The 13,238-nt window shown below is 46.9% G+C and overlaps 1 protein-coding gene across 1 annotated transcript in view; it reads left to right on the top strand.

The window, feature by feature from the left end:
- The first annotated feature begins 10,562 nt into the window (after nucleotides 1-10,562).
- The window catches only part of ERCC6L (ERCC excision repair 6 like, spindle assembly checkpoint helicase), a 41,391-nt gene continuing 38,715 nt past the window's right edge, over nucleotides 10,563-13,238 (top strand). Inside the window, exon 1 of the mRNA XM_017517810.2 lies at nucleotides 10,563-10,800. Within this exon, the coding sequence (XP_017373299.1) occupies nucleotides 10,733-10,800 (68 nt within the window). The 5' untranslated portion in view covers nucleotides 10,563-10,732. The remainder of the gene's footprint in view (nucleotides 10,801-13,238) is intronic.

The raw sequence follows: 13,238 nt of genomic DNA, 5'->3' as shown, positions 1-13,238 counted from the left end.
CTGAAAAGTATCCAGAACAAAGGAGGCTGAGAGGGACTGTTGTCAGGGAAAGGTGGTGGTAATGTTATCAGCAGTTCTCACTCCCAGCTGCACATTAGTATCACCTGGAGAAATTTTGAAAATGCCCTTGCCCAGGTCTCACCTTTAGATTTAATTAGGGATAAGGCCTGGGCATGATTCTTAAAACTGAGGCATAATTTACACAGAGTAAAATGCATAGGCCTTAAGTGTACAGTTCAATGAATTGTGATAATGTGGGCACCTGTGTAACCACTGCCCCATTAAAACATAGAACATTTCCATCCATCCAGTCACTGCCCTTCACCTCTACCAGAGGCAGGCACTGTTCTGCTTTCTATCATAGGTTCATTTTGATTGTTCTTGAACCTCATAGAAATGGAATTAAGCAGTATGTAACATTTTGAGATTGGCTTCTTTTGCTTAGTATAATGCCTTTGAGATTCATCCAAACCATTGTATTGATCAGTAGATCATTTGTTTTTGTGGCTGAGTGGTATTCCCTTGTATGGACACACCAAAGTTCATCCATTCAGACATCCAGGGACATTTGTGTTGGTCACAGTTTTTGGCTGTTAGAAATAAAGCTGCTTGCATTAGAACTAAATCATTTTCTGAGTGCTAAAAAAAAAAGAAACAAAGCTGCTGAGGCCAGGCACAGTGGCCCACGCCTGTAGTCTCAGCACTTCAAGAGGCCAAGGCGGGCGAATCACGAGGTCAGGAGATTGAGAGCATCCTGGCTAACACAGTGAAACACTATCTCTACTAAAAATACAAAAAAACTAGCCAGGTGTGGTGGCATGCACCTGTAATCCCAGTTACTCAGGAGGCTGAGGCAGAAGAATCACTTGAACCTGGGAGGCAGAAGTTGCAGTGAGCCAAGATCACACCATTGCACTCCAGCCTGGGCGACAGAGCAAGACTCCATCTCAAAAAAAAAGAAAAAAAGAAAGAAAGCTGCTATCAACATTCTTGTACAAGTCTCTCTGTGAGCACATGTACTCATTTCTCTTGGAGAGGAATTCCTGGGTTTAACTTTATTTCGAACTGCCAGTTTCCAAAGTGGTTGTACCAATTTACACCCCCCACCAGCAAAAGATGAGACTTACAGTTGTTCCACATCCTTGCTAACACTTGGTATTGTCTGTCTTTTTAATTATAGCCATTCTTATGGGTAGGTAGTGGCATCTCCTTGTAGTTTTAAGTTGAATTTCCCTAATGGCGAATTATGCTGATCATCTTCTCATGTGCTTATTGACCGTTCATATATCCTGTCTCATGAGGTGTCTGTTCCACTCTTTTGCTCATATTTTTGGGTGGTCATTTTATTATTGATTTGTAGGAGTTCTTTACATATTCTGGATATTAGTCTTTTGTTAAATATATTGCAAACATAATTATTATTTAAAACATCCCCAGTGAGTCTCACATGAATCCAGACCTGAAAACCCCTGGTGAACTAAAGATGAGCCCCAAAAGTCCCCTACTTTTGCAAGTCCCCAATCATGCCCCCTAGCAATTTTGTTTTTTCTTTTCTTTCCTTCTTTCCTTCCTTTTGCTTTCTTTCTTTCTTTCTTTCTCTTTCTTTCTTCCTTTCTTTCTTCCTTCTTTCTCTTTCTTTCTTTCTTTTCTTTCTTTCTTTTTTTTCTTTTTCTTTCTTTCTTTCTTCTTTCTTTTTTGAGATGGAGTCTCACTCTGTCACCTAGGCACAATCTCAGCTCACTGCAACCTCTGCCTCCTGGGTTCAAGTGATTCTTCTGCCTCAGCCTCCTCAGTAGCTGGGATTACAGGCATGCACCACCACGCCCAGCTAATTTTTGTATTTTTAGTAGAGACAGGGTTTCTCTATGTTGGCCCGGCTGGTCTTGAACTCCTGACCTCAGGTGATTCACCGCCTTGGCCTCCCAAAGTGCTGGAATTACAGGCGTGATCCATTGTGCCCAGCTGAGGATTGGTTTTTCAATTCATGTGAATGTCCATGGCTGTGGGGGATTTTAGGAGTGAGGGATGTCAGTCTTTCTCCTGTATATCTGCCTGGCTTCTTGGACAGCTCCATTGATCTGAACTGTTCTCTTACTCTGACTGTGAGACCTTAAGAAAGTCTTTTCCTGTCTCCATTCTAAGATTTTCCACTTGTAAAACCTGACATTAGTGCCTGACCCATTCCTACAACCCAGGGACAGTGTGTGTCAAAGGAATAAGAACATGTTTCCTTCCAGATGGAGCAATCTATGTCCTAGGCATAGAAGGAGTGTGACTTTTTGTATCCCCTCCTGGCTATTATCCTCAGGCTGCCTATCTGCTCACTGAAGGGGAGAATCATTTTCTAGCAGCCTTGGCAACCGATCACCAGAGGACAGGTCCCAGTCTCATTGAATCTGCTGTGTACTTGCTGCATGACCTCGCGCAAGGCAATTAACCTCTCTAATCCTTGATTCCTTCAACTGGTACAAGAGAACATCTTGTTTGTTGTAGCAAAAGTTCTTGGCATAAATTAGCTGCTCACAAAGCATGGAAGACATGGTTCTAAGATCAGTGGAACTGGGCTGTGAGAGGAGCTCTCTGTTCTGGGACTTCTCATGCCCTCGATGTGCCCTAGTGTCACATATCTGCTCCTTCCTCCCACACCTTCAGAGGCCCAGACTGGTGAAGTCCCCTCCTGCTGTGCTGTCTTCACCCTGCTCTTTTTGGCTAATGTGAACAGAACATCCCATAAGAGCCCCTAGGCTCTTTAAGCTCTGAGCAGATGGCTGGGAAGCCAGTTCTCTGAAACATACAGTTCCTGACTCAGATCTGGGCAGGGGGCCAAGACCTTCGAAGGGCTGTAGAGAAACTTAACCTTCGCCCCCACTTCCCTCCTGTCGCCCTCAAGAGCTTGTAGTTTTTACTACCTGTCTTTTTTAGTGCCAAAGAGGAAGGGGAAAAGGTCACAAATATTCAGATTAGGTGCCCACTTGGAGTCCCTTCTTGGGCTAGCACCGGGAGACTTGACCCTGGGTTTTGGGAGAGGCACCCTTGCTATATAGGCAGGGTTTCTCTGCTGCTACAGGAGGAGGATAAGGAAGCTACAGGAGAGGTCATGGGGAGCTCCCAGAAATGTCCTTGACTTGGGGAACAAGTGGGCATAGGGCATCCAGAGAGTCAAGCAACACTAGGCTCTGGCTGGAACCCATTCATCCCATAGCCAAGCATGGGTGGCTTTGTCTAGCACACAAGATCTGGGAAGGGACCAGAAAAGGGCTGTCTAGTTCCTGGGTGTACCTCAGAATCCTCTGTGCTACTTCCAAGTCCATCTGGAGGCAGGTATAAGAGGGATACAGGGGTAGTATTGGCAAGAGGAGTGGCTGGGATGGGTATGTTTGGCCCTCCTCACTTCCTGGTTCCTGGTCCCCATTATGACTTTGGATATATCAATCCCACCCAGGGCCTCATTCTAGTTCTCTAACACAGAGCCCAGTGCTCTCCTTTAGGATTACTAATTGACAAATCATCCATCCATCCGTCCATCCATCCAACAACTATTTACTGGTCAGCCATTATGTATAGAAGGATCAGGGAAGGTTCCTGGAAGCAGGGAGACCTGCACTAAGAGGAGTGAACCAACAATAGTGACGTGAAAAGGAGGAGTCCAGGCAGAGGAAACTGCATGTGGGGAGGCCTGGAGGCAATATCTGAATAGCTGTAAGTTGTTCAGTTTGAGAAGAGAGTGTGTGCATGTATGTGTAAGGGTTGTGAAGAAGTACGACGTGGCTGGAGAGTCAGAGGCCAGATCAGGAAGGCTTTGTAAGCCATGGTGAGAAGGCAGGACTTGGCCTTGAGGGAAATGAGGAGGCTTTGAAGGATTTAGACAGGGCCATGGCATGGTCAGTTTAGTGTTTTTGAAAGGTGATCCTGGTTTCTGGATAGAAATCAGACAGTGGAGGAAAGGCACAAAAGAAACAGGAAGACGGCCGGGCGCGGTGGCTCACGCCTGTAATCCCAGCACTTTGGGAGGCCGAGGCGGGTGGATCACGAGGTCAAGAGATCGAGACCATCCTGGTCAACATGGTGAAACCCCGTCTCTACTAAAAATACAAAAAATTAGCTGGGCATGGTGGCACGTGCCTGTAATCCCAGCTACTCAGGAGGCTGAGGCAGGAGAATTGCCTGAACCCAGGAGGCGGAGGTTGCGGTGAGCCGAGATCGCGCCATTGCACTCCAGCCTGGGTAACAAGAGCGAAACTCCGTCTCAAAAAAAAAAAAAAAAAAAAAAAAAGAAACAGGAAGACAAGACAAGAGGCTAGTGCAGTGGTTCAAGTGAGAAAGAATGGTGGCACAGACTACTGTGGTGACAGTGGGGATGGAGAGAAGTGATTGGATTTGGGATGTATTTTAGAGGTAGAGACAACAGGACTCACTGATGAATTGAATGTAAGGGGCAGATAAGAGGGGGGCCCCAAAGATACCTCCCGTTTTCTGACTTGAACCACTTGGGAGGTTGGTAGTGCCATTCATGGAGATGGGAAATATTGAGGGAGCAGGTCTAGGGGAGAGTGGGTGAGTTCAGTGCCCTGTTGAGTTTGAGCTTCCAGGGTGACATGTCCTATAGCCAGTTTGCCATTTAGGTCCAAAACTCAGGAGACAGGATGAAGCTAGACAAGACAGAATTGTCAGGTCTTGAGATTGAGTGAGGCAACCCAAAGAAAGTGGAGGATGCCAGGTTTTGTGCAGTGGGACTGCCTTGTCAAAGGTTTCTCTACCCTTTGGTGCCCACTTCAACCAAACCCCAAAAGGCAGGTTTAGAAGGCATTCGTCAAAGACTGCGAAACTTAGGGCAAAGAACCTACAGATAATCCTAACTCTTGGTTCCCTCCCTTCATCCTAGTTCCTGTCATTTCCACAGCATCCTGGGCTGACTTGATTGGTTTCCAATAAGGGTTTATCCATCCCAGGGGCCAGGCCAGCTGCCGTTCTCAGGAAATTCAGTTTCTGGCTCCCTCTGCTGGCAGAGCTGGAGATGACTCTTGGCTGGGGCAGCCTCCATCCCACTGCTCTCCTCCTTCCTGCTTCCCCTGGGAGATTAAACCTTCAGTCTCAATCCTCTATCCCCTATCCCCAAATCCTACCTACTTTATAACAACTCTAGCAAGAAATGGGGTGGGAGAAGCCTAATTAGGTATCTGGGAAACACAAATTCTTGCCGTTGCCAGAGCTCAGTGGCTCATGCCTGTAATCCCAGCACTTTGAGAAGCTGAGGTGGGAGGATTGCTTGAGCCCAGGAGTTGGAGAACAGCCTGGGCAACATAGCAAGACCCCATCTCTACGAAGTATTAAAAAATTAGGTGGATGTGGTGGCACGTGTCTGTAGCCCTAGACACTAAAGAGGGTGAGGTGAGGGGATCACTGGAGTCTGGAGGATCACTTGAGCTCAGGTGTTTGAGGTTACAGTGAGCCAAGATCACACCATTGCACTCCAGCCTGGGCAACAGAGTGAGACCCTGTCTCAAAAAATAAATACATAAATAAATTATTGCTGTTACTAATCGCTTTCATCTTTTTTTCTGCCCCAAACCCACCTTGGCTCCTTTTTTTTTTTGAGACTGGATCTCACTCTGTCACCCAGGCTGGAGTGCAGTGGTACGACTCTGCTTACTACAGCCTTGAACTCCTAGGCTCAAGAGATTCTCCCATCTCAGCCTGCTGAGTAGCTAGGACTACAGCCATTCCTCCACACACAGCCAATTTTTGTATTTTTGTAGAGATGGGGTTTCATCATGTTGCCCAGGCTGGTCTCAAACTCCTGGGTTCAAGTGACCCTCCCACATTGGCCTCTCAAAGTGCTGGCATTACAGGCGCAAGCCACTGTGCTTAGCCCCAAACCCACTCATGATCTCCTTGCCCATGAAAATTTCATTTGGTTATCAAAAACACTCTCCCATTCTCGGTCCCTAAGAGCAGCATTTTGCTGGCACTCCCTCCTCATATGCAGGGAAGCCATTATGTGTGTGGAAAAAAACACTGGGTTGGGAGTGAAGGTACCTAGGTTTGAGTCCTGTTTCTGTCACTGATTCAGGGTCTGACTGGTCACTTCCTTCTTTCCCAGTGACAGTTCCCTTACCTGTGGCATTACATTGGAGTCCAATAAACCACTTCAACTCTGGCATTCTAGGCTTGCTCCAACCACCTTAGTTAGTAACCTTTTTAGTTCTTCATATACATCAAACCCTCTCCTGCCTCAGGGCCTTTGGTCATGCTATTCCCTCTGCCTGAAATGCCCTTCCCTTTTCTTTTTGTTTGGTTAGCTCTTCCCTATCCTTCAGCTCCTAGCTCAAATCCTACTTCCTCAGAGAAACCTTTCCCAGCCCTCCAGATTGGGTCAGATACCTCATTGCATGCTCTCATAATTGCCTGCAGTTTTCCTTCTGAGCCCTCCTCACGTTTTTAATGTTCCAAGGGTTTGTATGATTATTGTTTCAAGTCCATCTCCCCCATGGAACTTTAAGCTCTTTGATAGCAAGAACCTGTTTTGCTCACCACTCTACCCCCAGCACCCAGATCCTTGCCTGCCCATCTTGTAAAGGCTCAACACATATTTACTAAATAAATGAATAAGTAAGTGGATGAATGCATCCTTTTCTTCAACTGTTTGCTTCTTTCTATATCTAACTAGCATCGTGTTTAAGAGCAAAAAGTAGAAAGCCAGACTGCCTGTGTTTGGAATCCTGCTTCACCACTCACAAACTGTGTAAACTTTTATGTTATTCAATCTTTCTGTGCCTCAGTTTCCTCATCTGTAAAAGGAGGATGATAGTAGAGATGGGGTTTCACCATGTTGGCCAGGCTGGCCTCAAACTCCTGACCTCAGGTGATTCACCCACCTCGGCCTCCCAAAGTGCTGGGATTACAGGCATGAGCCACCATGCCTGGCCTAGGGAGAGCTTTTTAAACCCCATTCCCTTGAGAGAAGCTGTGGGAGCAGGAGCCCTTGATTTGGGGTAGATGCATAATGAGGAACAGATGAGAGTTAATCTACGTAAAGTGTTTTGAAAAGGGCCTGTCCCATAAGAGGGATGTAGTGGTAACTATTATTTTGATTCTCTTTCATTCTCTACATTTACCCACTCAAAATTCTCCCAATCCCTCTCTTATTTTCAGGCTGTGCGTCTGGTAACCATTTACGAAGGAGGACTAGGAGCCTGGGCTAGGGAGTTTCCTGGGTCATCAGAGCCCTGGGTTGAGAGCTGGGACTCCAGAAGGCACCAAGAAGGGCCCAAAGGAAGCAGAGACTACAGGGTTGAAGGAGAGGGGAGGAGCAACCAGAGCTGGGGAGTTCAAAGGAGGATCCCTACAGCTGTGTGAAAATGGGGCTTAGAAAATCCAATAGTCAAAGGGCAGGCAAGCCGAGGGTTAGTCCTTCCTTCCCAGTGATCAGGGCCTTTGGGCATCACTGCCAGTTGGGAAGCAGAAGGGAGGTAGCCCGGTTCCTGAGGGAGCTCTCTTTAGCTCTTCTTCACAGCCCACAGGGGGGCAGCTGCCTACAACCCATCACCAAGGGCCTGCTTTGCTTCTTGAGTTCTCAACAATTCCCAGCATATGAGTGATGGTGGTAGACTCTGAGCCAAAGCACAACCAGACACGGCATTCCCCAGACTCAAGATGCAGATTTTTGTGCTCTCACCTCTCTTTTCCTTTCTGCAGAATTCTCCAGTACATTTTCTCCCCTATTCTGCTCTTCTCATCCTACGCATCCTTTGGGTACTCAGGGCATCTGGACACTCAATTCATCCTTAGCTCCTTTGTGCTGTTATAATAAAATGCCACAGACTCGAACTCATAATTTATAAACAATAGAAATATATTTATTATGGTTCTGGAGGCTGAAGAGTCCAAGATGAAGGTGCCAGCAGGACTGGTGTCTGGTGAGGGCTGTTCTCTGCTTCCAAGATGGCGCCTTGTTGCTGCATCCTCTGGAGGGGAAGGAATACTGTGTCCTTACATGATAGAAATGCAGAAGAGCCAAAAGGGCCTAAACTAGCTCCCTAATTCATTCATGAAGTAGGATCCCTTATGACACAATTACTTCCCAAAAGGCCCCGCCTCTCAATGCCACCACAGTGGGGATTAAGTTTCAACACATGGCCAGACACGGTGGCTCATGCCTGTAATTCTAGCACTTTGGGAGGCCGAGGCGGGTGGGTCACAAGTTCAGTTCAAGACCAGCCTGGCCAACATGGTGAAACCCCGTCTCTACTAAATATCTAAAAATTAGCTGGGCATGGTGGCATTTGCCTGTAATCCCAGCTATTCGGGAGGCTGAGGCAGGAGAATTGCTTGAACCAGAACACAGGAGGCAGAGGTTGCAGTGAGCCGAGATCACGCTACTGCATTCGAGCCTGGGCTACAGAGCGAGACTCCGTATAAAAAAAAAAAAAAAAAAAAAAAAAAAAAAAAAAAAAAAAAAAAAAAAAAAAAAAAAAAAAAAAAAAAAAGAAGTTTCAACACATGAATTTTGAAGGACATTCAGACCATAGCACAGCCCAATCCAGGCTGGCCTCTAGGAAAAGATGTGATTCAAACACTTACGCAGAGTAAACAAGCTCCTTCACAGCCTGGCCTTCAGCTACCTCATCAACCTCATTTTCCACCACTGCCCTCTTCTTTCCAGTGTGACACAGCGAAACAGCACAGATTTGGGTCCACATGGCCCTAGTATTGAATTCTGGCTCTGCTGCTTCTAAGCTCAGGAAGCTTAGGTGAAGTCACTTTATCTCTCTGAGTGTTTCCATGTCTGAAAAATGGGGATAATAGTATACTAAAAGGCCTCTTACAAAGGGCATGGCTTCAAGTCATACAAACCAGGAAAACAGCCCATGTTCTCCAAGATCCCTTTTAACTCATAATGGTCTATGAATGCTATAAAAAGCTTAAAATTCTCTGGACGTATGATGTATGACTGGGTCAGTAGGTGAGTTTTCAAATACTGAATGCTAAATTAGTGTCTTGAGGAATCATGTCTGTGTTCTTAACGGTATATGAACGAGGACAAGGACGATTTTTCTTGGCCCATAATTTCCTATTTAGTGTCACCCAAGCAAGCCACTTAAACTCAATCACATATCCTTAAGCTCTAGGCTGTGCCTTTTTTTTTTTTAAAGGCTCTGCCTTTGAAAAATGACTGTATCTTAGTTGGTGCTTCTGAAGAAATGGTGACCACAGCACAACTTCTTTCTTTCTTTTTAATTTTTTTATTTTGAGACGGAGTCTCACTCTGTTGCCCAGGCTGGAGTGCAGTGGCACGATCTCGGCTCACTGCCACCTCTGCCTCCCAGGTTCAGGCGATTCTCCTGCCTCAGCCTCCCGAGTAGCTGGGATTATAGGCGCATGCCACCATGCCTGGCTAATTTTTGTATTTTTAGTAGAGATGGGGTTTCACCATGTTGTCCAGGGTGGTCTCGAACTCCTGACCTTGTGATCTGCCTGCCTTGGCCTCCCAAAGTGCTGGGATTACAGGTGTGATCCCCAGTGCCCAGCCTTTGCTTTTTGTCTTCCTCTTATTACACCACGTATGTAAACCTAACTACTTATTTCTTAAATAAGAACTTTAATTTTTTTTTTTTGAGTTGGAGTCTCGCTCTGTTACCCAGGCTGGAGTGCAAGTGGCACAATCTTGGCTCACTGCAGCCTCCACCTCCCAGGTTCGAGATTCTTGAAGACCGTTCTCTCTCTCTCTTAAAAGTAAATACAGCATAACGCCCTGTGGAAAAGAAAAAAATATTAAAAATTAAAAAAAATAGAGACCATGCTATGTTGCCCAGGCTGGTCTCGAACTCCTGAATGCAAGTGATATTTCCCCCACCTTCCCCGCCACCTCGGCCCCCCAAAGGGCTAGGATTACAGGTGTGAGGCACTGCGCCCAGCCTTTTTATTTTTTTTGTTTTGAGACTGGATCTCGCTTTGCCACCCAGGCTGGAGTGCAGTGGTGCAATTGCAGCTCACTGCAACCTCCAATTCCCAGGTCCAAGCGATTCTCATGCCTCAGCCCCCTGAGTAGCTGGGACCGCGGGCGCCTGCCATCACGCCTGGCTAATTTTTGTGTTTTTAGTAGAGTCAGGGTTTCACCATGTTGGCCAGGCTGGTCTCGAACTCCTGACCTCAAGTGATCTGTCCGCCCCAGCCTCCCAAAGTGCTGGGATTACAGGCGTGAACCATCGCGCCCGGTCGCTTCTTCAATGTGAGTTTAAATCATAGAGACTATGCCTCTCAGGGTGTTTGAATTCAAAGCACGCTCCGTGCCAGGCACTGGCGATCAAGGAAGGGAGGATATCTGTGGATGCGAGGCGGGGTTGGTTGGGGGACACAGGCGGCGGAGATCTCCAGGTGTCGCCACAATGTCTCCTCCACTCACAGTGATGGAACACACACGCGCGAACGAATCGGCCGCAGCATGGTTTGAACTGGGTTGAAACGCGAGGCGCCACAGAGTGACGCAACACACTCAGTGTGTCGCGGGCAGAGATGGCCTTCTACCTCCCGGCTCGCGTAGGCGCAGGCGCCTCCTCTCATGGGCGGGGCTCAGGCGGTGGCGTCGCAGCGTGCGGTAGGGGATTGGCCGGCAGCGAGGCCGACGGTTGGCTGCGTCCCTTTCCACAGGCGCAGAGAGCATGCGCGGGGCGGGAGTGCGCGAAATTCAAGCTCCAAGCTCCCGCCGCGGTAACTGGAACCCGACTCGAGGGTCATGGAGGCGTCCGGAAGGTTTCCGGAAGCCGAGGCCTTGAGCCCAGAGCAGGCTGCTCATTACCTGAGGTATGTCTGGGCTACTGGGCGGGTTTAGCTAACCGACCTGGCCTAGGGCGGAGGTGGGGTGGCCCCCGTATCCCTCTGGGGACTCAAACTGCTGAGGCGGAGCCTTGTGAGACGCGTGCTCACACTCTTCTCGCAGTAGGGTGTGGGCGTAAACTCTGGATGTTTGACCAGATTTCTAAAACTTGGGGAGACCCCGATGCCTCTCCTTTTAGGCAAATGACCCTCTGGTATGAGCTCCTTAAGAGCCAAAGCTTTAATCAAGCCCTTCTTGATTCTTTTCAGCTTATCAAGGCCCAAATCTAGGGGATACAGAGATGAATAAAACAAGGTCCCTGCGCCCCAGATTGCTTGTAATTTAGTAGTGGAAACAGATCTGTGAAGTGATAATTACTATAAGTGCTGTAAGCGGTATAATGTGTGTGCAGGGCGTAGTGTTGGCATAAGTGAGGGGATGGCCAACTACAAGAGTGGTCAGCTAAGGGATGGCGTGGTAAGAGGAGACATTTGAGCTGTGCGTTGAAAAATGAGTAAACATTCAGCAGTTGGCTAAGGGTGGGGGGCATGGTAATGTTGGGATGAGCATTTAAATTTTTTCTTAAATTGTTGTAAAGTACACATAACATAAAATTTATCTTTTTGTGCATATGGGTTTTACGAAAAATAAAATGTATCACTAACAATTTTTTTTTTTTTTTTCTGAGACGGAGTTTCGCTCTTGTTACCCAGGCTGGAGTGCAATGGCGCGATCTCGGCTCATCGCAACCTCCGCTTCCTGGGTTCAGGCAATTCTCCTGCCTCAGCCTCCTGAGTAGCTGGGATTACAGGCATGCGCCACCATGCCCAGCTGATTTTTTGTATTTTTAGTAGAGACGGGGTTTCAGCATGTTGACCAGGATGGTCTCGATCTCTTGACCTCGTGATCCACCCGCCTCGGCCTCCCAAAGTGCTGGGATTACAGGCGTGAGCCACCGCACCCGGCCAACCATTTTTAAATGTGTAGTTAGTACTGTTAACTACATTCATATTGTTGTGCAACTGTCCCATCACCTCCAGAACTTTTTTTCATGTGGCAAAACTGAAACTACTCCCATTAAACAACTCCCCATTTTCCCCTCCCCTCAGCCCCTAGCAACTAGTATCTGTCCCTATGAATTTTACTACTTTAGTTTTTTTTTGAGACAGGATCTTGCTCTGTCCCCCAGACTGGAATGCAATGGCCTCATTATAGTTCACTGCAGCCTTGAACTCCTGGGCTCAAGCAGTCCTCCTGCCCCAGCCTCCCTAATAAATGGGACTACAGGTGGGTGCCACCATGCCCCACTAATTTATTTTTTATTTTATTATTATTTTATATATATTTTTAGAGACAGGGTCTGGCTCTGTCACCCAGGCTGGAGTGCAGCGGCGCGATCTCTAACTTGGCTCACTGCAACCCCCCCCCAAGTGATCCTCCCACCTCAGCTTCCCAGTAGCTGGGACCACAGGCGGACACCACCACACCTGGCTGGTTTTTTGTACTTTTAGTAGAGATGGGGTCTTGCCATGCTGCCCAGGCTTGTCTTGAACTCCTGAGTTCAAGCAGTCCTCCTGCCTCGGTCTCCCAAAGTGTTGGGATTACAGACATGAGCCACCATGCCAGGTCTTTCATTTAGATTTTTCCAATTGTTTGCCATTATATTTTTGTTGTAATAGGCAGCCTTCGTGCACTTTTTAACTGAGTATACACTTTGGAAGTGGGATTGCTGGTCTTAGGGAATGTGTATATAAAATTGCTATTCAAGAAAACCATGCCAGAGTTTAATAAAATCAATAGTGTAAGAATTTATTTGTATTTTCTCAGGCTGGTGTGTGATGAGCTATTTGAGTCAATTCAAAAGTTAAGATACATAGTTTTACTTTTGAAACTAGGACTTCTAGCATTTTCTTCTACAAATACACTTACACGAGTGGGCAAAGATGTGTGTGCATGTGGATACAGTAAGCCCTCACTGAACATTGTCCCTAGGTTCTTGGAAACTGTGACTTTAAGTGAAATGACATAGTAAAACCAGTATTTTTCTCATCAGTGTTGCAGCAAAATGATGTTGAATGAACCAGTGTTATTCAAGGGCCTGCTGTGCATCATTTTGCTTAAAGTTGCAGTTGCCAAGAACCTACTGACCACGTTAACTGAGGGCTTACTGTACATATAAACATATACTACAGGTGTGTGCCACCAAGCTTAGCTAATTTTTAAAAGATTTTTGTAGAGATGGAGGAGTCTCACTGGGTTGCCCACGCTGGTCTTGAACTCCTGCACTCAAGTGACCCTCCCACCTCTGGCTCCTAAAGCACTGGGATTATAAGTGTGAGCCACCACACCCAGCAGAATCATACTTGCTATTACATTTCCATTATTAACCACCATTCAAGCATTCTACTCTCCAACCTCTACCTTA

This window comes from Cebus imitator, unplaced genomic scaffold, assembly GCF_001604975.1.
Source record: "Cebus imitator isolate Cc_AM_T3 unplaced genomic scaffold, Cebus_imitator-1.0 Scaffold648, whole genome shotgun sequence".
NCBI lineage: Eukaryota > Metazoa > Chordata > Mammalia > Primates > Cebidae > Cebus > Cebus imitator.
Note: the sequence above shows the minus strand (reverse complement) of the source record. Positions and strands in the feature narration are given on the sequence as shown.